Source organism: Manis javanica, chromosome 1 (assembly GCF_040802235.1).
Source record: "Manis javanica isolate MJ-LG chromosome 1, MJ_LKY, whole genome shotgun sequence".
Lineage (NCBI taxonomy): Eukaryota > Metazoa > Chordata > Mammalia > Pholidota > Manidae > Manis > Manis javanica.
The window spans coordinates 196606340-196631695 of NC_133156.1; the positions used below are offsets into that span (position 1 = coordinate 196606340).

Here is a 25356-nt window from a genome sequence, read left to right on the forward strand (position 1 = left end):
GGCCTCCAAGGCTTCCGATGATAAAAATGTGCCGTTATTTGAATTTATTTTCTTACATGGGTAAGGTGTCATTTTTCTCTGGTTGGTCTCAATATTTTTTTCTTTATCTTGGTTTTCAGAAATTTATCTTGGTGTCTTTCTTTGGGTTATCCTGTAGAGGGTTTACTCTGCTTCTTGAATCTATACATTTCTTTCTCTTCCAAATTTGGAGTGTTTTCAGCAATTTTTTTTTCACAGTGCTTTTCAGGCCTTGCCATCTTTCTAGTCTCTTTCCAGGATTCTGATGATGCAGATGTTAGATTTTTGTTTTCATTTCACAAGTCTGCTTCAATTGACTGAAGGAATTCCAACATTTAAAGCACATAAGGAGATTTTTTTTATACTAGTTTACACCTAGAAGCCCTAAAAGTGACATTTTAGATAACTGTAAATCTTAATGACAGAATGTTATGACAAAACATATTAGATATTATAGTAGCTATTTATTGCATGATCTTTGACTCTGTAGAAGTTGAGAAGTGCCAGAAGTGACACCCAAGTAGTAGAAGTCTATTCCACCTTGCAGAAACCAAAGCCAACACTGCATAGCAGATGATAGCCAGATAACATGCTAGAAGCCCTACTTTGAAGTTTCCCTACTTTACACAAGAGTTTACTATTACAAAACCATAAAAGCATCCTTTTTATATTTGTGGTTAGGGTCCTCTAATTGGCTTAATTGAAACAGTATTATTGCAGATGATATTCCTACCTGTATAAGAATTAGACAGTATGACAAGAGAATTAAGTAGGGGTTCACATCAAATAATTGTTAAACAGGAAACATTTATTGGATACCTACTCTGCTGATATTTTAAAATTTCATTTTAACTACAGATTAAAAATAAATGCAATGGACTTCATAGAGATCACTAGGGCAACTCTTGGAAGAAATATATTTGCATATTGAAAAATCTAGCTAATAAAGTAAAACAAATAAATAAATAATTAAATGCAGTTGTACACTTAAATAAGTGGAATTTTATGGTATTTGAATTATATCTCAGTAAATTATTAATATATATATATTTTTTTAAGGTATGCATAGTTTATTTTTTGTTATATTTTTTATGAGAAATCCCTAAATTTCAGAATATAAACCTGACTTCAAATATCAAGATTTCTTTATTCATTTACTGTTGTTTGCATTTTGGAAGTTTGCTGATTCTGAGGAAAGAATAAGGTAGATATACCATTAATAAACAAAATTGTCTATGGTACTTACGTCATATTTGAAAAATGCTATATTGGTAAAAGGTTCAATGACAATCTTTTTATTTTTCCTTTAAATAGTCATGTTGGAAGCCTCTGCAGAGAACATTTTACAGCAGGACTTTTGCCACGCTATCAAAGTGGGAGTAAAATATACCCAACAAATAATTCAGGGTATCCAGCAGTTGGTAAAAGAAATTCGTGTTACCAAGAGGACCCCTCAGAAGTTGTTTACTCCTTCGCCAGAGATTATAAAACACACTAATAAGTAAGAATATCTGTACAAAAAAGATATGAAATTGTCCACAGATATAATTTCCTCTTAGAAAAAAAACTTCCATGGAAGTCCACATTGTACTTAAATAGCACCCTTCTATTTTGAGTCACTGCCATAAAACTAATGTAACTGTAAAAAGGATAAACCACATCCCTCTTCAAGGGCCTAAGTTTGAATCTCAAATAAAAGGGGGAATGAGTTTATTGGTCAACATTAGATAAATCGCATATCTGTGTCAAGGAAAAAGAGAATAAAGCCTAAGATGTTTGAATATCTTGAGGGAACTGAGATTCTCAAAAAGAAATCAAGTATAACTGTCACTGTATGCCCAGTGCTTAGAACTGTACCAGAACATAGGCAGGCATTCAGAAAACATAAATGAATCACCAAAAAAATTTCATTTTATTTGAAATAAATTGAAGAAGTTAATATTTCCCTTAATATCAATCTCACAGCCATCAGTCAGAAATGAAAAGTTATATAAATGTCCCCAATAAAAGAGTTGTCTGCAATAATAGCCAAACTGGATAGAACAGAAAAAAGCAAGAGTTTAAAGAGAGTGTGGGGGAGGGAGACAAAGGAAGAAAAACCTAAGGTGGAACTGAATAATTAAGAAAAGAAAGGATATATTACCATTTGTGAGTGATGGGGTGGGGAGAAAAATGTGTTCTGTATCACATTATAAATAGTAAACAGATTAGTCATGTTAAAGGGTAACAACATTTTAAATTCTATGAAATGTCTATTATTAAATAGTTTAGCTTTTCATTAAGTATTTTAGTTCTGTTTGTAATAGACATATACCTTGTGTTTCCAAATATTGCTATGCTGACATTATTTTGTGCTTTATAGATTTGCCATGGAAAGACTCTATGCAGTTTTTACAGATTATGAACATGATAAAGTAGGTGCTCCTGAATTTTGTCTTATATAATTGTACTGGTAATTCTTTTTTGTCGTAACTCATGTAATTTTGTTTATGAATGTCAGTCCTATTTTTATGAAAAATCTCTAAAACAGAAAGCTAAGTAAAAGATAAGCTATTTGCTTCTCCATTCTCCTTTTGTTGACTAATACAAGTTTTAGGGAAGTATATAAATATATTTGAATGAATTAAACAGGTAATGTTTCTTAAACTCAATAAACAGTTGTAATCCTTTTAAGAGTACTACCTACCATTAGAGAAATATGAACACTTCTACAATGTGTTGATTGTATACTCATGTAAAAATAGAAATGTTAAGTGTTGCCATGTATATATAATAAATGAACCTCAACTTTGTTTTAGATTTCCAGAGATGAAGCTGTTAACAAGATAAGATTGGATACAGAAGAACAACTGAAAGGTGAAATGTTGGGGATTTTTTTATTTAAAAAAATATTTAAAGGAAATAAATTTTTAAACTTGGTTGTAAGACCTCAGAGAAATCAGTTATTCTCATTGCTCTTTAGTTTTATCTTCAGTAAGTCTGCAATGATGCATCGGTCGGCACCAGTAAATGTTGAATGTGAAATATTCCTGATCCTCTGTATCAGACTCTTGTATTCTAAGATGAGTAATCTTGTATCCTGTCCATATGAAAACCTGAAAGAAGTGCTTTCAAATTCTTGAGCTCTTAACCTGTGAAACTGAAATACTAATAAAATCTGGTTTATGGAGATTTAATGAGTAATTCATTTACATCTGTGCCTGGCACAGAGCAAATACTCAGTAAATGTTAAGTGATGCTGTTGTTATTAATGTCATGTGGAATTGTAAAATTTAGATTTTAGAGAATTTAATTCTGGAAATTACTAAGCAAAAGATTTTAATTGTATAGTATCAATCACACAAACTGAATGTGTACCAAGTATGACATACAGTTCTTATTTTTTCTGGTAATAAATATCCTCTAAGTATCTTAAGATAAAAATTCTGCTGTTAGCATTGGTATTAAGGCCATTATGTATAATTGCCATTGAAAAATTTCAGTCTTTTCTCACTATATTTCAGCTGTTTGTTAAGAATGAGAAGTTGTGTAATACCTGTGGCCTTATTTAAAAAGTAATTTTTTGTATTATACATAGTAGAATATCTTCATGACTCTGAGTTCATATTTTAAATGTTTTATTACTAACTATTTTCTTCTCCAGTTAAAGTTTATCAAAGTGTAATATTTAAAATCATTTTTGTCTGTTGATAATACAGTGCTTACTTAATATATCTCCCTTTTTGTGGCCATTTCTTATATTCTGGTCACTTTAAAGTTATAATTTAATAAGCCAAATTCTTGACAGTGTTTAAAACTTGGCATGAATCAGTTGATAAGGTAATGTGGCTAAAAGTTAAAAGCATAAACCTAGGCACACAGACCTGTATTCAGGTCACAGCTATATCAGTTACTACCCGTGTGATCTCAGGCAGTTTACTCTATCTCTTTAACCTATTACTTCGGTAAAATGGCGATAATAATAGAATTTACCTCATGGATTGTTATAAAAATTAAGGGCATTAAAAAAATACATGTAAAGTGCCTGGGTCATGAAAGACCTTGATAAATGTTAACTAAAAAAGTCAGTAGGGATTTAAAATATGTAAAGAAAATTATTCCTCTATTTGCAGACTGTATACAATAAAAATTTCTAAGGTGAAAACAGTGAGGATGACTACTAAAAAAAATGTCATATCTTTTCATAATATGTTTGGCTGGATTTGTCAGGTAACAGTACAATAATTGATTTCAAAGCACCGTTGTTCTGGTAGAAAGCAAATTAAGTTCCCAGTAACAAAACATGTGAGATATCATACTTGTGTCTCTCCTGATGGTGAACATTTGACTTAACCTTTTGTTTTCCTGAGGACTAAATGTTCAGAGTTAACTCCCTTGGTTTACTTCCATGTTAACTGATTTGCTGCTGTGGATTTAAGAGAAATCCTGTCTTTCAAAAGAGAAAACCTTTGTTTTGGTTTGTCTTTATTCTATAGAAAAATTTCCAGAAGTTGATCCATATGAAATAATAGAATCCTTCAATGTTGTTGCAAAGGAGGTTTTTAGAAGTATTATTTTGAATGAATACAAAAGGTAAACATATCCTTTTTTGATGGAATTGAAGCATGAGCTGTCTCTAAATTGTCTTGAAAGTGGCAACTTGCTCTTAAAGCAAGGAACTATTTTGGTCTTTTTTTCTCTTCAAGTGAACAAGTAAAAAATTACAATATTTGATAAATGGGTACCTATCTAAGAATGTGTTGACTGTCTCTCTGTGGACCTTGTGTGCAGAGCAGTGCTTCACAGCCCTTACTTGACATCAGAATTACCTGCAGAACATTTTAACAATACAGGTGTATGGGTTACAACCCTTGAAAATCTGATTCAGTGGGACTTAAGAGTGGGGCCCAGGTATCAGTATTATTTTTTAAAGTTCTTTTAAGTTCTACAGGTAATTATGATATTCAGCTGGGGTCAAGAACTTCCTGGTAGGGATAAAGAATATGTGATTTTTGTGATTTCCAACACTGCTTTACATACTTATTTCTTTTATTACCGTAGGTGTGATGGTCGAGATTTGACTTCACTTAGGAATATACATTGTGAGGTAGATATGTATAAAATTCTTCATGGATCAGCATTATTTCAAAGGGGACAAACACAGGTAATAGATGCTAAAAGCTGTAATTATTTGTTGATTCAGGATTGCTTAATTAGATCTAATATAAGCCCATTATGTAGATGCTATAGGTTTTTATCACATTGAATGTATTATCCAAATTCATATCTGATAAAAAGTATTTTTAGCAGCTTTTTTTAGGTATAATTGCCATATAAGAACTACACATATTTAAAGTGTGTTTACTTAATAAGTTCTCATGTTTACAACTGGGAAATTGTCACCATAGTCAAGACACTAACTTACCAAGCACCTCAAAAAGTTTCCTCGTGGTTCTCTATAATCCCTTTTCCCTGCTCCCCCCCTTTCTTCAGGCAACTATTCATCTGCTTTTCTCACTGTAAGTTAGTTTGAAATACCTGTAATTTTCTATAAATACTAGTATTTTTATTGTATTTTTCTTTTAATTTTAGGTGCACTAAATTGTCACTCATACTTCTTGGTGTATGGCATGTTGTTGGTGGTGGTCTGTTTAAGGCCTTCATTTGTTTTCTCTATTTAGCGTATACCTCAGTCCTTTTCTTTTCCCCTTATATAGGCTCCCATTCTCTTGTATTTAACATGTATGTGTATCCATTGTTTTGTGTATAGTATTATGATTTACACATCATTATTCTTACATTAATCACTAATTTTTCCAGTCTAATGGGTACAATGAGGTATGTCATTGCTTTCCTTTGTATTTCCCTGATTTAGAAGTGAGCCTGAGCATCTCTTTATGTAATAGCCCATGAACATGTCACATATAAACCATACCCACCTTCAGGGCATTCTTTACACGTAGTGTCCCTAAAGTTAATCAGTGTGTTAGCCCTGGTTCAAGTTTGCTTTTTTGTGAGTTATCTGTTCATATCCTTTGTACTGTCTTTTTCATGCTATTTTTCAGTGATTTCTTATGTTTTAAATATTAATCCTTCTTAGGGACCAGAATTTGTACATACTCCTTTGTCATGTGCCTTTTAACTTCACTTGTGGTAGCCTACTATATCTAGAATGAACATGAAAACTTTAGTTTTGATTTAGTTTTATTCTTTCCTTTTACACTTTTGTAGTTTATGTTTTTAAAGTCTTATTTAAGAAACCCTTCCTTACCCAAAGTCACAAAATTATTCACCTATTTCTCCTTTCTATTATCTTTCTGGTTTTAGCTATCAAATTTAGACCATTAATCAATCTTGGAGTTTATTCCTATACATGGTATGAGGTAGAAACCTCCAGAGTAAGCCAATTTTACAACACATTCACTAATTATTTTTCTCATTAACTTTTAACATCACCTTATATTCAAAATTTATAAACAGGATTTTTAACTATATTCTCTTCCTTTGTTCTGTGAATTTCCTAGGCCAGTGTCAAACTTTTATTATAATTTGGGGGTATGTCTTAATATCTGAGAAGCAAATCCTTTTTATTCCCCCCTTTCCCCAAAATTGTCTTAGCTATTCTGGTACATTTGTTAGAATTTTAATATTATATCAAGTTCTGAAAAAAAATCTTCCTAAGATTTTGATTGGTATTGCACTGAATTTATGGATTAGAGAGAGGAATGGTATTTTTACTATTTAAATCAGTGTTTACAGTGAATATAGTCTATCTCCCTTTGATTCAGGTTTTCCTTTATGCCTTTCAATAAAGTTCTTAGAATAACTCCATTAAGATATTCTTCATACTATTTTTTTTAGCCATCTGACAGTCTCTGCCTTTTAAATGGAGTGTTTAGTCCATTAATGTTTGGCCCCAGTTTTTTGGTTTTCTGTTCTTATTTTCTGCCTTTCTGGGTTAATTGAATATTTTTTAAGAATTCATTTTAATTTGTTCACTTTTTAGCTATATTCTGCATTCTTTCTCAGTGGCTACTGTAGAGAATTCAATATACATCCTTAACTCTTCAGTCTTTTTAGACTTAATTTTTTTATCACTTCACATAAAATAAGTAGTTTGCAACCAGTTAGGTCCATTTGGCCCTCCTCCTGTCCTTTATGCTGTAGTTGTCTTACGAGTTACATCTACATGTTATAAACTCCACAAGGCAACATTGTAATTTTAAACAACCATATGTATTTAACAGGAAAAAGACGGCCTTTTATATTGACCCACATAGTTACCTGATAAACATAATTTCTGATGCTTCTTATTTCTTCCTGAGGATCCAAACTTTAATCTAGTACTAGGCTTCCTTTAGTATTATGGTCCTATGGGTCTTCTGGCAACAAATTGTTATTTTTCATTTATCTGACAGTGTCTTCTTTATTTTGCCTTTATGGGCAAAGAATTGTTTTGTGGGTTATAAGTTCTGGTTTATGCTTTTTTGTTTTAGTACTTAAAGAAATGTCCAACTGTTTTTTATTCTCCATTTCTTTTTCTAATGAGAAGAAAGGACTTGGTTAGATCATTATTCCCTATGTTATTTATTGCTTTCACCTGGGTGCTTTTAAGATTTCCTCTTTTTCTTTGGTTTTCAGCAGTATGACTATGAAAAGTATGGTTTTCTTTGTATTAATCTGTTAAGAGTTTCCTGAGCTTGAATCTGTAAATTTGTCTTTGATCAAACATGAAAAATTTCAGCTATAATTTCCTCAAATATTCTACCTCTGGGAATTCCAAGTACCTGTATTAGTCCTTTTCATATTGTCCCCCAGGTCCCTAAGGCTGTGTTTCCTCCACCCCCCCCTTTTTTTTTAGACTGGACAATTTCTATTAATACATCTTAATGTTCACTAACTCTTGTCATCTCCTTTCCATTATGAAGTAATATGTTTTTCAGTTATAGAATTCCTAGTGCTTCTTTTTTATGTCCTTGAGCCTACTTGTAATAGCTGTTGAAAATCCTTGTCTGTAAATCCAACATCTGAGTCAGCTTCAAGTCAAACTCTTTTCAATGTCTTTTCTCTTGAGGATGGGCTCCATTTCCTTTTTCTTTTTTCTGTAAGTTGTATCCTGAATGTACTGAATAATACATTGTAAAATCTGGATTATGTTTTCTCTCTCTCTATAGAAGTTTCTTTCCTTTTCTTTTTTTAAAATTTTAAGCAGGCAGTTTTATTGGCTGAGCCTTTGTTGAGGCTTCCTTTATGGTCAGGTTTTATGAATATTCCTGCCTCTTCCTGTCCTCCTCCCCCAGCACTCCTAGTACAGTGCTTTACATATGAAGTCTATGTGATGTTAGACATTTGGATTATGGAGGTTTACACAGAACTCTAGGGATTACAGAATGAGTGAAAGTTTACTGTATTAAGTAGCATAGCAGCTTTATGTAGAATGTACTTATTCCCATTTCTTTAAAAGCTAATAGGGTTCTTCAAATGTTTTTAGTTTTCATCTTTCTTGTTAGTAAATTAAAGCCTGAGGAATTTTTTTTCTTCTTTTTTAGGTGCTTTGTACTGTTACATTTGATTCATTAGAATCCAGTATTAAATCAGACCAAATTGTAACAGCCATTAAGTAAGTTATGTTTTTTGGTTCTGATGTTCCAGTATATAATTGAACCTTATGTAGTATATTATTATTCATTATTACTTTTTAAAACCAGTATCTCATTTTTCTGTTTACATAATAGTGATTTCAAGTTATTTTTTTGTGCTATACTGTGTTGTAACTTATTGGTTCAAACAAATGTTGGTAAAGGATTTAATTCTTAATATGGGTACATTTAGTTTATTCTGTCTCCAGAACAATTCCTCAGGACAGACTTCCTGGATAATCTTGAATGGATAGGTTTTCCTATTATAAACAAGAGAATAAATAAGCAAGAGTTCCAGTTGCTGAAAAGAATATGGAGTCTGTTAAATGACAAAACCTTACCTAATCCCAAGCCACATATGAATTTGTGTTCCAAATGCTTGGCTCTCCTCTGTTCCCAAAGAGTCAGCAGTAAAATCATGTTGGTTAATTTCAGATTATGAGAATCGGTATTGTAGTCCTTATCAACATTACTGCATCAGAGCCCTGGAACTCACAGCCACAGTTCTTTGTTTTCTTAGTGCCTTAACAGAGCTGCTTGTTTCTATTGTTAGGGTCTCAGCAAACCACAGGATTTCTACCTCCCTCTTTTTACTAGCCCAACTGATCAAGATTGTCCCCAGTATCTTCAGGATAGCATTACTAATTGTTCTTCATGTTATCTAATAAAATTGGCAATGCAGCTGTGTTTATAAGGTTGGGAGTTTCATTGCAATCATATCCTTCCGAGGGGAGCTCTTATATTTGTATTTTAAATTCCCATCTGGGCCAAAGCTTGGGTGCCCTGCCCTTCCTCACATTAACTCCTTTCCCTTCTAGGAGGCAACAAGCTTCATTAAGAGTGATCACTGGGGTTGGCCAGGGCACCTGATTATGTTCTAGTCTTAGGTCTTAGGTCTATACCAATGTAAGTGAGGGGGCACACATCACTCAGCCATGCTGGCCATTGGTTTCCTCATCTTGTAAAATGCCAGTACTGGGCTAAATGATCCCTATGCCCCTCTTTAGCCTGCAAAATTTATGATTCCTTTAGTTATCTGAAAGAGTCTGATTTTTAGATTTCTATTCCCAAGGCTGTAGTGTATGTTTATAAAGATTCAGTGTTAACCCAAGACTTTCTAAATCCTCTGCTCAGAGAGATGCCCTTTGTAATCCCACCAAAGAGGACACTATTTTAAGAACCCTGTATATGCCTCCTTTTTCCTCAGTTAAAGATAAATCTAGTTTCTTGCTTCCAGAAATTGTGTTTCTTTTCATCCTTCGTTATTTTCCCCATTGTTCTAGATACAGTCATAAAAGTTATCTTTATAAAACCTGAAACAATCTGTGCCTATAGATCTCCTGATTTCTCTCAGCTGTATCATTTCAGTTACTGATCTTCATTTCACATGTTGACTGGGAGAAAGATTGTAACTGAGATTTAGTAACACTTAGGATCCTTTCATTAGTTATTAATAAAAATATGTCTTACTGCTTTCAAATCTGGATATTAAAATGCTTATATCTGAAGCAAAATTGTTTTCCTGAATCTATATAAAATTCATTCATAAGCCCCAGAAAAAAATACCATCTTTGACATTCATCCTTCTAATTCTTCTGGTTTTAAATTTCAGACTCTCTTTAATATATGATTGTTTTTAAAAAATACCTTAAGTGTATATTAGTTGTTTATTGGAATTAATTTGTATCTGTATGATGTTTTTTAATATTGTGCTTTTTGTTTCTAGTGGGGTAAAAGATAAAAATTTCATGCTGCACTATGAGGTAAGGTGAATTTTTTTCCCCAATATTTTATTAAAAATTTCTAGGATACAGCAAAGTTGAAAGAACTTTACAGTGAATACCTGTATACCCACTATGTAGGTTCTACCATTAACTGTGCTGTTTTTATCATAAATCTGTTAAAGTAGATTTGGGTACTCTTTTATTGCATACAGAAGGGATTTAATGAGATACATAGATTTCCAATCAACAACTTTGTCTGAGTCACACACAAAAGTTAAAGTATAGGAGACCACATTGTTTTAGTCAAGAAAGAGTTGTACCTGTTCACATGTGTGTCAAACAAAAGTTGGGCTTTTCAAGTAACAAATCACCTTCTCCCTTTAGCTCATGTAAATGTTCATATTTTTACTCGGTTGTTTAATATTTAATATTGAATTACTTTATAGTTAATATTAAATTAAATACAATTTAAATTAGTATTAATTGAACAAAGGTACTTAATACTATATTACTTTATAGGAAGGCATTATATATAATCAGGTTTGTGATTGACTTTACTCACGCTAATCCTAAGGGACCAGACATGACACACGACACTTTTAGTATTTGAAGCATATACTCTAGGAGGAAAGTGTACAGTAGCAAGTGACCATTGTTGGCTACCCAGAATCCCAACATCATAATTTTGTTGAACCCAGTATAGAAACATTTCATGTAGGAAAGAAATATATGCTAGAGAATACCCAAACCTGGAGATTCTCAACAAGTTTTGAGTCCCTTATAAACATACTATGCTGGATATATCCAAATGCTGCAGAAGCCAGAGAGGAATTACAGATGAGTAAGGTACATCCTTTTTTATGAGCCAAAGATAGTAATCTTAAAAAAGGACAGCTGTGAAAAATGAAATTCTTAGTTGATTAGTAGAAAAGGGTATTGGCTATTGTATCAACCCATTTTTAAAAACCTTGTTATTGTAAAATAAAATGGATACTGAAAACTATATAAAACCAAGAATGGCCTAATGAGTTTTTATAAGGCAGAACCCTTGTAACCACCACCCAAGTCAGAGAATATAATATAGCTAGTCACCCCAGCAACTCGTCATCCCAATCTCAACATCCTTCTTCTCCTAAAAGTAACTACTCCCAAGTTTTATAGTAATATTTGTTTCTAGTGTACATCCCTACAGTCATGTCCATTTTGTAAAAATTTAGTATTTAAGTCAGTCTATAGGTTTCTCCTCCAATACATTCTTTTCTTTATAATCTCTCTGTTGAAGCTCCAGAACTATTGGCCTGCAGAGTTCCTCCACAGTCTGGGTGCTGTTCATTACACACTCATGGTGTAGCTCAACATTCCTCTGTCCTTCTACCTCCTACAAACTGACCTTTACAACCAGAGGCTTGATCGGACTCACATTCCATCACTCCTTTTTAAAAATAGGTTGTTAAAGAAACTGGAATTCCAGGTTTTTACGGGAAATTTCCAATCTTTTAAATGACGGCAATTAATTCATGTTTTTAAGACAACATACTGGTCAAATGAACAGTTTGTAACCTCTGCTAAAGTAAAACGGTTATTAAATATTTTGTTAGTTAATTTAATCATAGAAATTTATAGTGTAAATATTCATAACTGTCCACCTCCCTGGTTCATATGTACATTGGAAATAGCTGCTTTTTATCAATGTGTTAGATATTTTAAATGTCCAGACATTTTCAGTGTATAAATGATTTTTTTTTTTTTTACAAAAATGGGATTCTTCTGTTTTGTAACTTATTTTATTATTTTGGTAATATATCTTGGATATCTTTCCTTGCCAGTTGTATATGTATATAGAGTTTTTTGGTTTTTGTTTTTCAAGTTTCCTCCTTATGCAACTAATGAAATTGGCAAAGTCACTGGTGTAAATAGAAGAGAACTTGGGCATGGTGAGTATGAATTTATAAACTTAGATGGTATTCTTACAGAGACTTAGTACACTTTTTTTGCTTATTATATTCTGTTCTAATTTAGGTGCTCTTGCTGAGAAAGCTTTGTATCCTGTTATTCCCAAAGATTTTCCTTTTACCATGAGAGTCACATCTGAAGTCCTAGAATCAAATGGTATGGTATTAAAATATTTTTTTCCTAATCAAAAAGACCAGATTCTCTATTATATTCTTAGCTTTTCATAAGTAATGTTAGATTATGTTTTATTATATTACTACTGTGTCCAAGCCCACTGCAAGAAAAATAATGTGTTTAGTTAAGCATATACTTGTCTGAGTCTCTATTCTTCGTTAATGAAATATCTTGAAAGCAGTATAAAACAAATATTTTTCCTTATGTATCTTTTATAGCATCCAGTTTGGGTTGTGTTTTATTTTTATAAGCAAACCATAAAGCAAGGCCAGCTTGGGGAGAGTAAAGACCAAAATAGAGTGACCCTTTGGGCAAGGGACATCAGTCCTGTATCTCAGATAGAAGTAAACACCACAGAGAGGCTAGGCTAAGAGAGAGGTCAAATTAAAGTTAAAAATCAAGGTAAAGGTACAGTGTTTTCATAAAGGCAGAAGTCATGTAGCAGACATAGATTAGATGATCATAGATATTAAAAACACACAAAAACATGCAACAAAGTACCTCCGAATTTAAACTAGAGACTGTTTTCTCCATAACTTATGGCCCAACAAGGAAGTCAGTGCCCTATATCTTTAACTGCCTTCTGATTAAGCAACAAGAGAAGCATGCTGGTTTTTCTGAGGGGTTTCTTAGAATCAGAATCTCTGCCATTGCTATACAGTAAAACTTGGAGTGAAAGTGGAAGTTCTCTCTCTGTATTATCAGTTGAGAGGCTAAATTTATTTCAGTTAATTTAAATTTAGTAGCCACATACTACTATATGGCTGTTATTGGACTATGAAGCTCTGCAGATTGTGATTTAGGAGAGCTTGCCTTAAGTGCTTTTAAAAAGAAAGAAAGAATACTGAATATGTTATAATTGAATATTTATAAGATAATAGTAATGATTGTCTACATTTTTTAAAAATCAGTATATATATTATAAAGCAAGTGTTTTTCTTCCTATAGGATCATCTTCTATGGCATCTGTATGTGGAGGAAGTTTAGCATTAATGGATGCAGGTAAAAATTATGTCTCAAAACTACTAATGCTTTATATATACCTGATTAGTATAAAATAAGGGATTTCTTTAAAATTGGACTTTAGTAAAACTTGGAGAAATTAGTTTACAGATTACCAAACCAAGCCAGAAGCAAGGATAGTTACAAAGTACAATTTCAGCTATACAGGTATCTGCTGGAATTCTTATTTTGGGCTAAAAGCAATAAACTGAAGTTACTTACTTGCCTTGGTGACCCAGTGAGCTTTCTCTTTCTCCCCTTCCAAGAAAAAGAGAGAGAGCTCTGCAAGCTGATTCCATTCACTAAGGAAGTATCTGTTTGCAAGCAGAAGTATTAGGACCTATAGAGGGAAGTAACCCTATAATTTTTCAGTCAATTAATGGAAGGCATTAGAAGAACAATGTCACTCGTAGAAGTGTACATACAGTTTAGGAAGGAAGACTGCAAAAAGTTCAGTGTTAATTTCTGGATCTGAAACACCAAAAAGGAAAGTATGTTATGAGGCTCTGAAAACAATTTCTGCCAGTCAGCAATGATGTTATTCAAGAAAAGGGAGAAAAGGAACCTAAAGACGCTCAACAGGACACACAGGGAGTTTTGTATAAGTTCACACATTTACAGTACAGGAAAGCAGAACAATAGGAAGGACAACATAACCAAGGATGAAATGAAAGAAGGACATAAATATATAACATCATCATCTAGAAAGATTAAAACTTAAAGCAAAACAAATAAAGCTAAAGTAAATTGCAGGCACTTTTCAGATTGTGTTCAGTGGAAGGAAAATATAATTTGATACTTAAGGTAGCTGGTACAAGACTATGCCTATTTTTACCTTCATGCAAGTATTCAACAAATCTTTATTGCATGCCACTCTATGCCAAGCACTGATCTAAGCTCTTAGGACACAGTGGTGAACAAAGTCCAAAGAGTGTGCTTTAAATGAATTCAGATCTTTTGGTCTGGATAAAAACCCATCCCTAAGTAAAGATGAGATCCTCAGGATGAGATAACTCTACTGTGTTGTCAGTATAAAGAGAATGGTTTATAAGTATTTTAGAAAGGAAGGGAGCTGTAGAGAGAAGGAATCAAAAAGGACTCACTTAAAAATAAGTTATGTCATAGTAAACTCATTTTCTGTTTTTGAAAATATTACTAGGTTTGGAGTGGGGAGGGAGGAGGATGCTTATGTACTGTATCTAGAGTTCAGATTGGCAGTTTATGGTCTTTGTGTAAATGATGCAGAAATTGAGACTGGATGACAAGTTCATCATTCATAAAGGTTGAGAAATGAGCACAGGAGACTAGCTAATATGATCAGTAGAATGAAGAGGCATCTCAAGGTGGGATATTTGAGGATGCTTCATCCTAAACCCTGTCTCTTTCAACATTTTTGTTACTGAGTTGACTGAGAATGTTGCCCTGATGATAAAAAGGATACTGATAAAAAGGCTGATATGTTACATGACAATTTTGATCTCTCAAAAAAAAGTTAAGATTAAAAAAAACATGGAACCGACCTGAAAAAAATTAAATTTGACAAGAATGACAGGTTCCGTGGGAGGAGTCAATGAAGGGTGCGCAGTTCAATTCAAAATGTCTCCTTGCCATGCTGTACATCATGCACTGTTCTGTGCTCCATCAATATAGATGTTACCTATTTTTTTTTAAAGTTTATGGGTGCAAAAACAAAGATACCAGTAGATCAAAAACGTAATACAAATATGTACAAGGCACAGATATGTACAATAGGAACAACTAGGTTGAAGGTAATCAGCTTTAAGGGTTGAATAGTTATTGACCAGCATATTAAGAGTAGGGTTCATATTTCATGCGAAAGGACAGCATGTACAAAGTGATGAGGCAGTAGTGTATTTCTGAAATGTATTTGAAAGAAGTGATGAAGTAATAAACTGGGACCAGATTTTAAAGGTCACTGTTAGGCTAAGAAATTTGAACTTAAAGCTCATATTTTCTAGCACAGTGTTCCATAAAATAGTGTTCTATAGGATGTTATTGTATACCATGAAAAAAATTACTCTGTTCCAAAAGTACATTTGAACAGGGTTAATCAGGTTTATTTAATATAGGTTAAATAAATTTTAATAAGCTACTCAATCTCTAGAAACAGGGTACGTACTATTTCCAAAATGTTTGTGATCACAGAGCATGTATAAAAATTTCCTGAAAGCAGATAATGGGAAACGTGAAGGATTTTATGTGGAGAAGCAACATGATTTGAATCTGCCCCCCACCACCCTTTTTTTTTTTTAAGGTAGTTATTTCCTCAGTTAACTGTTAGCCGTAGGAGATGGAGAGGATTAGGAGCTATGGGGAGAGGCTAAAACTGGGAAATCAGTCAAGAGGACAGTTGTCAGGAAAAGAAAGAATGTGGGCCTGAACTAACAGAGTGAAAATGGATATTTCAGTATTTAGTGGAAAGAACAACTTTCTAAAAGAATTTAGAAGGTAAGCTAATCAGATATTTGTGACTTGATGGAACATAGGAAATGAGGAGAGAAGTGTTGATTCTGGCATGATTGTGTTAGTTGCCTTCAACCACAATAGGGAATGCAAAGAACAAGGATTTATTGATGGTCATTAAATTTGGGGGTTATATATATATATATATAAGGTGGTTTGGGACATTTAGATGGAGATGTCCAATAAGTGTATTGGCTATAGAGATTCAGGGCTTAGCAAAGAAACTATGCAGAAGAAATAGATTTTTAAGTCATTAACATTATAGGAGATACTTAAAACTGCAGGCACAAGTGAGATTGCTTAGAGAATATAAAATGAGATTCCCTACCATGCTCCTTTATACCAGTAAGTTCCAAATGATCAAAAGTTAAACATTTTCTTTAAAACTGAAACATGGAAAATTTTATCAAAATCTTGAATAGGAGAAAAACATTCAAAGCACAATCCAATAACAGTGATTACATATAACTTTTAAAATTTTATATAGGGGGGAGAAAATCACAATGAACAAAGTCAACAGATAAGGAAATAATATTTTATACTTCATATTTTACTTACTATAATACTCTATATCTAACCAAGATCTACTGTCCATATTGAAAAAGCTCTTACAATTCAGTAAGGCAACTACCAACCAACTAGTAAAATGATGACCATGAATAGGCAGTTCACAGAAAAAGAAATATAAAGGTTTATAAACATGAAAAAAAGAAGTTGACCCTCACTCACAAAAACAAATCAAATTAAAACAGTGAGGTACCATTTTTACCTTTTACATGGGCAAAGGTCAAAAGATTTGACAAGGAATAACAAGAATAGAATAGCAGGCACACTCATATACTGTATAAAATGGTACATTCTTGGAAGGCAGCTTGACAGTATAATAAATATAAATCCACACATGCTTTGACTCAGGAATCCCACTTCCATTGTATGGTTTATAAACACATGCAAGGGTACTAAGCAGCCATTCAAAAGAGTAAATTAGAGCTTTGTGTGTTACATGTCAAAATCCACGATAATGTTACTAAGCAATAACAATGCAAAATAGTGCATAAGTAAAGAAAATAAAAAGATTACACTTATATTTATACTTGTGCACAGAAATTTTCTGGGAGAATACATGAAAAAACCTAATGGTGGCTGTCATGGGGAGGTAGACTGAGGGATTCAGGCTGGAAGTATTTGCCAAATATGTGCTTACTTTCAAAAGCAAAAAGGGAGAAAGGCACCAAAAGCAAAAAGGCAAACAGATTACTTTAAGAGCTAAGTTTGCTATTAATTTGAGAGATTTTTATTGTGTACAGTGATTACCTCTTAAAATTGTTTTAAGGGGCTTTTTTAATATGTTTAAGAAGAAATGAGGTAGTCAGGACTTGTTAAGACCTTTCCAACCTAGTTTTGGTGATTGTCAACTTAGAACACCATCCACTTGAACTAAAGTGTCAACGGAATGAGAAATACATGTGTTAGGCTGATGTACACATTGCACACAGTTCCTTTTCTCAATTATAGGGGTTCCAATTTCATCTGCTGTCGCAGGTGTGGCAGTAGGAATGGTCACCAAAAACAATCCTGACAAGGGTGAAATAGAAGATTATCGTTTGCTGACAGATATTCTGGCAAGTATATTCATATTTCAAATATTTAGTGGTGAAGAGTATAATTTGTAAGTACCATATGTTTAGAACAAGACTAGTACTTGAGAAATAGAGGTGCTTGTTCTCTCCTCTGTTTGTCTTGGATTTTATAGGATGTGAGTTAAAAATATATATTATAGTATAAGTATCCATAATGGCCCATTTTAGGATGATTGTAAATTAATCCTTATGCATTTATGAGGGGAAACATCTACCAATAAACTGATGAAATATTTGTGACTTAAAAAGTCACAAATTGGAAGTAGTAATGTAGAAGGTATTTCTTTGTGTGTAATCTTAGAGCACATGGCTTATTTCCAAAGCTGTTTTTTTTTAATTCCTGTACAATGACTATGGATGAATTTCATTTTTAAAACTATATCACAATTCTTAAATTCCTTAAGGGAATTGAAGATTACAGTGGTGACATGGATTTCAAAATAGCTGGCACTTCTAAAGGAATAACTGCTTTACAGGTATTTTAAAACCTATTTGTTTAATTTTTATAGTATTTATATAATGTCATTAATCAATATTTGTGTAATTTTTTGGCCTTTTCTTATTAGGCTGATATTAAATTACCTGGAATACCAATAAAAATTATAATGGAGGCCATCCAACAAGCCTCAGGTAAGCTAAACCAGTGTTCCTAATTCTCCTTTTATCATTGTTTCTTTGTTAATAGGAACTATAATCCCCATTAGGCTTATTATTTAAAAAATAGGTTTATTATAAAATACTGCTTTAGAAAAATTAGATTTCATATAACAACCTAGATCAAGAAGTATTAAGTTATTGGGCACATGACTAACCACCCAAGTGGAGACCAGTAAAAATTCAACTTTTGCTACTTAAGTAACTCCCTAAAATAGAATTTATGGAGAAGGGAAACAAGTAGAATTATCAAGGTAATTGGAATATGAAAAGCTTTGATTATTAAGCTAAAAAGTTTGGAGTTTATTCCATAAAATCTAAAAATATCAGTATATCTGATCACATTTATTTTATGTAGTTGTAATTTCTATATGTTTTTCTATTCTAGTGGCAAAGAAGGAGATATTACAGATTATGAACAAAACTATTTCAAAACCTCGAGCATCAAGAAAAGAAAATGGACCTGTTGTAGGTAAATACATTAAAATTAATACTGACTTCATGATAAGGTAAATATTTATGTATGAAAGTATATTATTACTATTTGAGTTTTGTTTTTAACTCCATACACAAAACAAATATTTTAAACACTTTTCTGGTAAAAATACTTTAAATTTAGGGGAATATTCTTAGACATTTGAACTTCCAGTAATTTTACTCAAGTAAACTTTTTCTATTTCATATTGAAATATGTTTACATGTGTCCAGACCAAAAAAATATCTTGACTAGGGTGACTAGGGTATGTTTTATGTTTTATAGTCATATGTATATCTGAATTACTTATATTTTTGTCTGCACTACATTTCAGAAACTGTTCAGGTTCCATTATCAAAACGAGCAAAATTTGTTGGACCAGGTGGATATCATTTAAAAAAGCTTCAGGCTGAAACAGGTAAGGGTTATGTGAAGTATGAGGTGTTTTATTTAATGCTAGCCTAGGTAAGTATGTCATTTCATCTCTATTGTGTTGCTTGAAAATTATGTTTGAGAAATGAAAGACTAAGAGAAAGGGATATAACATTGACATGTCTTTACGTAAGTTTTCTGTATGCCTCTTAATAAATCAGCAGTCATCCTTAACCATATTCAAGACTGACCTAGAATTCACCAGTTTCTTTGCAGCATTTTAAAATCATTTAGAAAAAATGCTTAGTTTTCATTTTAGAGGAATTTTTATTTAATTTTCTCTTATAATTAGTTCTGCTATTTCGCACTTAGTCTTACTTAGACTCTTATTCGAAAAATTGTGTAGAAATAGTATGCTTTCATTTGTTTTTTCGGGAAGCAACCTTTGGGTTACCTAGTACTTACCAGCTTTGAGGTTATTCAAATAAAGGGAGAAGCAGAGTTGACTTAGCCAGTTCTTAAGATTGAGAAACTGACATGATTTTGTCCCTTATCCCATCTGTTCACCACTCTAAACAGTAAAAGGAAGAAGAAAAGGTAAGGAAAGAGTTCTAGTATAGTTTCTACTCATAATTAAGAAGGCAAAACCAAACTCTCCAAAACTAGAACTTACATCTCCCACCAGATTGTGGGCTCCAGGAAGGTTATGGCATTGGCTTACTGTTATATCCCCAGAGCCTAGCACAATGTCAGGTAACATAGCAAGTATGCAATGTGTTATTAGTTGGTAAATGAATCCCTTCATTCCTAAAGTGGTGATTAAACATAGCACACCCAGCTACTTCAGATCACTCCCCTGCTCTCACATCTACTTCTAAGACTAGTCTGCACTGGAGTGAGCAAGTTAACTTTAAAATGTTAAATTTATCTTTTTTGAAGGAGTAACTATTAGTCAAGTAGATGAAGAAACATTTTCTATATTTGCACCAACACCCAGTGCTATGCATGAAGCAAGAGACTTCATTACTGAAATCTGCAAAGATGATGTAAGTACATCTTAGAAATACTATTTTCATCTTTTTGTTGCTGTTTTCTTTATCTCTTGTGGTTTATTTTCTGCTTACAGCAAGAGCAGCAGTTAGAATTTGGAGCAGTGTATACCGCCACAATAACTGAAATCAGGTAATACCAACTAATAGACTGTGCTAGTTTTTATAATATAAGCCCATGTTACCTTCACATTTGCATTACTACTTTGAAAATGTAGGGTGTTTTTCATTTTCTATACCAGTTTGAAGATTTTCAGTAACATGATTCTGATTTTAATTATACCAATAAGATTCTTCTAACTGAATTGCTTTCTTTAACCAAATTTGCCACCATTTTAATTTTCCCAGAAACAGATTTAGCAATATTTCTTCCTTCCTCCCTCCCTCCCAATTTAAATACTTTAAAAAGAAATTTTAATGAGGTATCCCATTTTATGTAGCCCCCTTCCTTAAATCACTTCACAATAAGTTGATAACAATTCTACAGTATTTAAATACTTAAATATTAATATATAAAATTTTTTTTAATTTTTGGAAAAATACTATGAAGAAAAATAGGGAAGAATATATATTCTAAGAGCTTTTCACTACACATTTTTCCTTTATCTTTTTTCCTCTATGCTTTGATTCTTAAGTATTTAAATACAGGGAGAAGCAGGTATATTTTCAATTGGAAAATAAGTATCCCTTTTCAATAATCATACTTATTCCAGTTAAAAATAACATGTACTGGAGGGGGGTTTTTGTGTTTTTTTACTTTGTTCTCCCATGAAAACATAATCACTGTTTAATTATCGATAGATATACAGATATAATACTTATTGTTTTAACCAGGCTTACTTCCTTTCATAGAGACACTGGAGTAATGGTTAAACTGTATCCAAATATGACTGCAGTACTACTTCATAACACACAGCTTGATCAACGAAAGGTAAAAAAGAAAAATGCAGACTTGATCATTTTTAAAACTGCCTTAAAATAACAGTAGTAAAATTTCCTAGGCCAAGGATTGTACACTTTTGTCTACTACTAGCCTAATTACAGAAAACCAAAAATAACAGACATGATGCTGACAAAAGGTTTTATTTATGCTGTTTACCACGGATATTTTTGTTTATCCTTCCATGATGGAATAGGAACACTCTCGAGTATTTTGAGGTAGAACAACATCTGGAGTTACCACATAGCAGTTATCAAAAATGTCTAACTATAGCCCTGTTTTCCGAATTTTCTTGACCAACCAGTCTTAGCAAGATTTCTTAAGATGTTTTTCATTTTATTTAATCTTTGTTATACTTCATATATTTGGAAAACTAGGAATATGAAACTATTTAAGAAAACTATGGAGAACAAATGGGAGTGTCTGTTGTACCATATATTAAAATATACCATAAAGCTATACAGAATAAAACAATGTATTATGGCACAGAAATAGACAGTTCATTCAACAGAAAAAGAGAGACCAGAAATAAACCCACTTATGTACACAGGAATACAATACATGCTAGAAGTCACTTTTTTCAGTCAGTGAAAAAAAAAAGAATACTCAGTAAATCACACTTGTACAGCTAGATATCATAAAGCAAGATCCCTACTCTTTACCAAAATCTCATCTGGATCAAGGAGCTGGGTATTAGGAAAAAAATTGTAGTGGTAAGGGAAAAGGAAATTCAGGCATTGGGGGAATATTGAGGAAGGATACTGTAAGAAAATATGGATATTGTAGTAATCTTGAGACTAGAGAAATATTTTTCAGCATGATATCAAAGCCAAAAATGTAAATAAACTGATAAAATTTGACTTGATTTTTTTAAATTATATGGCAAAATTATAGTAAGATTGAAAGATAAGTAGCAACTTAGGAAAAAAACATTTATATATGACAGAGGCTTCATATACAGGGGACTAGTATAGCACAGTAAGAAAGATGAGTATCAATAGTTAAATGAACAAAGAACATGGACAAATATTTTCTTCTTAAAAGCCAACCAAGATACTCACTATCAACACTAATTTTTTAAAACACAATCAAGTTACCTAATTTTTCAATTTTCAGGTAGTTGCAAATTCCCAATGTGGGTGAGTGTGGAGAACAAATTTACATTTCCATACTTTGGTAAAAATTTTATGAGTACTTTTGGACCTAGATGCTCAGAACATTTAAAGGACTTTGTTCTGAGAAGATGGAGATAGATCATAATCACTGCAACACTGCAATTTTATGACTTAACTTTTTATTTTGAAATATTTTAAACGTACAGAAAAATTGAAAAGATAGTACACTGACCACCCATATATGTTGCATGTAGATTCACCAATTATTAACATTTGCAACACTGGAATTGTAAAACAAATGATCATCTTTAGGGGATTGGTTAAACAAATTATGTAGTTTGAATACTCCACTGTAATGCTTCACTTATTGACATGAAAAGATGTCCACAACATATTGAATGAAAAATAAGTATATTATAAAACAGCAAACTCAGTAAGGTCCATTTTTACAAATGCCTTACATATACCCTAAACAGATATTTCAAGGGATACTCAAACTATTAGCAGTAGTCATCTACAGATAGAGGGGTTTTGGATGATTTTTACTTTGATCTGAGTATGTCTGTATTATTTTAAATCTTCATAGATTTTATAATCAGAAAAACAAGCTGTTTCCACTTGGGAAAAACATATTTCCTGGCCATGGATATTAGGTAATTATGCATGACACTAATAGACAACATATTCTCTTTCAGATTAAACATCCCACTGCTCTAGGATTAGAAGTTGGCCAGGAAATTCAGGTACTTGTATTCAACCTTTTAGACTTAAAGATGTAAACTTAAGTTTCAATTATTTAGAAACTTAGAAAAAATAAACTAAAAGAATTGATCATTTCTTTATATGCCGAGCTTTTTTAACCTTGCTTGCTTAAGCAGACTCATTAAGGAATGAAGACACAATTCTTGCCATCAAAGAGCTTACAGTTTAGTTAAAACGAAGTCCTCTCTAGCGCTTTAAAAAATACGGGAGCAAGTTGGTGATTTGGAGACAGGACATGAGAACCCTGATAATGCAGTTTTGTTGAAGGCCTTAACATCATTATTTGAGGATTTTAAACTTCAGTTGCTTCAGTACTGTTTGAGGCTAAGTTTTTGAGTTCAGTGAAAGCCATGTTGTTCAGTTCTAGAATTCTGATAACAAAATTGACCTTTTTAATAGTTCTTTATTAGTGGATGAAAGAATTCATTGCCAGTCTTGGTTTTTCCGGCCACACTACATTCTGTGCCAGTTATACCTAATAACCCTGATCTCAGTAACCAAGACTTCTAGTTTACTCCCAAACTGTAGTACCATTGTTCAATGTAGCCTCTAGGGAAAGATGAAAACTAAGACATACTATCTCTGTTAACATTTCTTTAACATGAGAAGGGACTTGAAAACTGCCATATTTCCCCTCATTTCTAGTGTGATAGTCCTTTGAGCACTAGTCTGAGTGACCTAAACATAATTCTGTGTAAGTTTGTAGTAGAATTAGGTTTAAAAAAGCCCTAGAACCATTCTCCAAGGCTTTGACTGTTCTTCCAATCTAGGAACTTGGCCTGAAGAGAATAAGAAGGCACAGACGAGTCTAACATAAGGTTATAATTGGGCAACTAAATGACTCCATCATTTTTTGTAATCATTATTCAACCAAATTATATTATTAGGGTATACCTCCACTTAGCACTGAGGTGTGCATTCAGTGAGCAAGTAAAAACATTTATAATTGCTTTATTTGGACCATGTAAATTTAAATATCTTTCAATTTGGATGTTAGTATTTTGTAACTTTAAAAGCAAATTCATTTCTTTAACACAGGTTAAGTACTTTGGACGTGATCCAGCTGATGGACGAATGAGGCTTTCTCGTAAAGTGTTACAATCTCCAGCTACAAACACTGTCAAAACTCTAAATGACAGAAGCAGCATTGTAATGGGAGAATCTGTTTCACAGTCATCATCTAATTCTTCCTAGTAATTTTTTTAATGAGAATTCTAGGGTGATACTCTGTAGAACAAAACTTCAGTAATATCTTTTAATGTAACATGTAGATTTATATATAGTATAAATATTCTAATTATTTGTATTAAAATGCTCATTTTATGTGTTCATTTTATTTCAAGAGTTAGTTTTATTCTTACTTACTTTATTAAAAGTAAAAACCATTTATACATCTTAGAAAAGACTGCCCTTTACTTCCTATAATTCTGAAAACTGAAAAACTTAGAAATAGATCATACTTGCTACTACAATGATTCTTTTCCCATATATCTTGTTTTTCTTCTTTTTGATACAGTAGCAACAGTTACTCTTAGTCATCTTATGGCTTTGCATAACAGCCTTACTTGCCTACACTATGTCACCAAGTGGAACTTGCCATATTCAAAGCCAGCACCCTATTTCTTTAGTACAGTTACCAGATACAGAAGGAGTTAAGGGAACTAATTTGAGTTCTTTTTAATGATATGTGACCTTTTAAATTGGTCACAAAACCAGAAGCAGTATGAACTGAATATTTCAGCCAGAGGATTGTGAAGGCAAAAGAATCTGTGACAATAGGGAATCTGAAGGGACAAAGTCATTTTGAAGAGAAAGATGTGTGACTTATTAAATGACTGTGAGGTGTCAACCAATATATTGGTTGGATATTCACCTGAATATCCTAGAAAGCAGTTGAGAAGTGACTTTTGTAGAGAAAATATTTAAAACAGTCCCAATTTTAAAATTTAAAGCATATTGCATGCAAATCACTGCAGCAGGTTTCAAAATAACTGAAATTTACAAAATTAAAATTAAAACTACCTATTATGAGCACAGTACTAAGCTGTGAACACTTTATTTCCTCCTGGGACTTAAATATAGTCTGATATAGAGTTACTAATTAATGAAAGGCAGAATGATAAGCACTCTAGTGAAGGTTTAAAAAAAAAAAGGGAAAGATAGGGAGAGAATAGGTTAATTGTAACTAGAAGAAAAATTGAAAAGTCCTAAAATGCAGAATTTGGATTGGATTTCAAAACTGAGAGGTGATATTCCAGCTAGGCTTTAAAGTAAAAGCCACCTATGGAGTGTAGTTATATCAGCAAATGAAGGAGAGTAAATAAAGGTGAGGTTGTGGAGGGGGTTAGAATACTAGATTTAGGACTCTGAACATTG

At 32.5% G+C, this 25356-nt stretch overlaps 1 protein-coding gene and 1 long non-coding RNA gene across 4 annotated transcripts in view; one reads left to right on the plus strand and one right to left on the minus strand.

Moving 5' to 3' along the window:
* Positions 1-24316, plus strand: part of PNPT1 (polyribonucleotide nucleotidyltransferase 1) — a 40169-nt gene extending 15853 nt beyond the window's left edge. For all 3 annotated transcript variants that reach the window (XM_073212936.1, XM_037020442.2, XM_037020441.2), the window contains exons 9-28: positions 1333-1519; positions 2381-2432; positions 2817-2874; positions 4494-4590; positions 5059-5161; positions 8547-8617; positions 10363-10399; positions 12228-12294; positions 12380-12469; positions 13436-13489; positions 17489-17595; positions 18018-18089; positions 18180-18243; positions 18656-18739; positions 19077-19160; positions 20054-20160; positions 20241-20296; positions 21016-21094; positions 22914-22961; positions 24019-24316. In XM_073212936.1, coding sequence (XP_073069037.1) covers positions 1333-1519; positions 2381-2432; positions 2817-2874; positions 4494-4590; positions 5059-5161; positions 8547-8617; positions 10363-10399; positions 12228-12294; positions 12380-12469; positions 13436-13489; positions 17489-17595; positions 18018-18089; positions 18180-18243; positions 18656-18739; positions 19077-19160; positions 20054-20160; positions 20241-20296; positions 21016-21094; positions 22914-22961; positions 24019-24174 — 1673 coding nt within the window. In that variant the 3' untranslated portion in view covers positions 24175-24316. The remainder of the gene's footprint in view (positions 1-1332; positions 1520-2380; positions 2433-2816; positions 2875-4493; positions 4591-5058; positions 5162-8546; positions 8618-10362; positions 10400-12227; positions 12295-12379; positions 12470-13435; positions 13490-17488; positions 17596-18017; positions 18090-18179; positions 18244-18655; positions 18740-19076; positions 19161-20053; positions 20161-20240; positions 20297-21015; positions 21095-22913; positions 22962-24018) is intronic.
* The window catches only part of LOC118972764 (uncharacterized), a 294258-nt gene that overhangs the window by 251236 nt on the left and 17666 nt on the right, over positions 1-25356 (minus strand). The window contains exon 4 of the long non-coding RNA XR_012121214.1: positions 19580-19685. This is a non-coding gene — a long non-coding RNA (uncharacterized lncRNA). The remainder of the gene's footprint in view (positions 1-19579; positions 19686-25356) is intronic.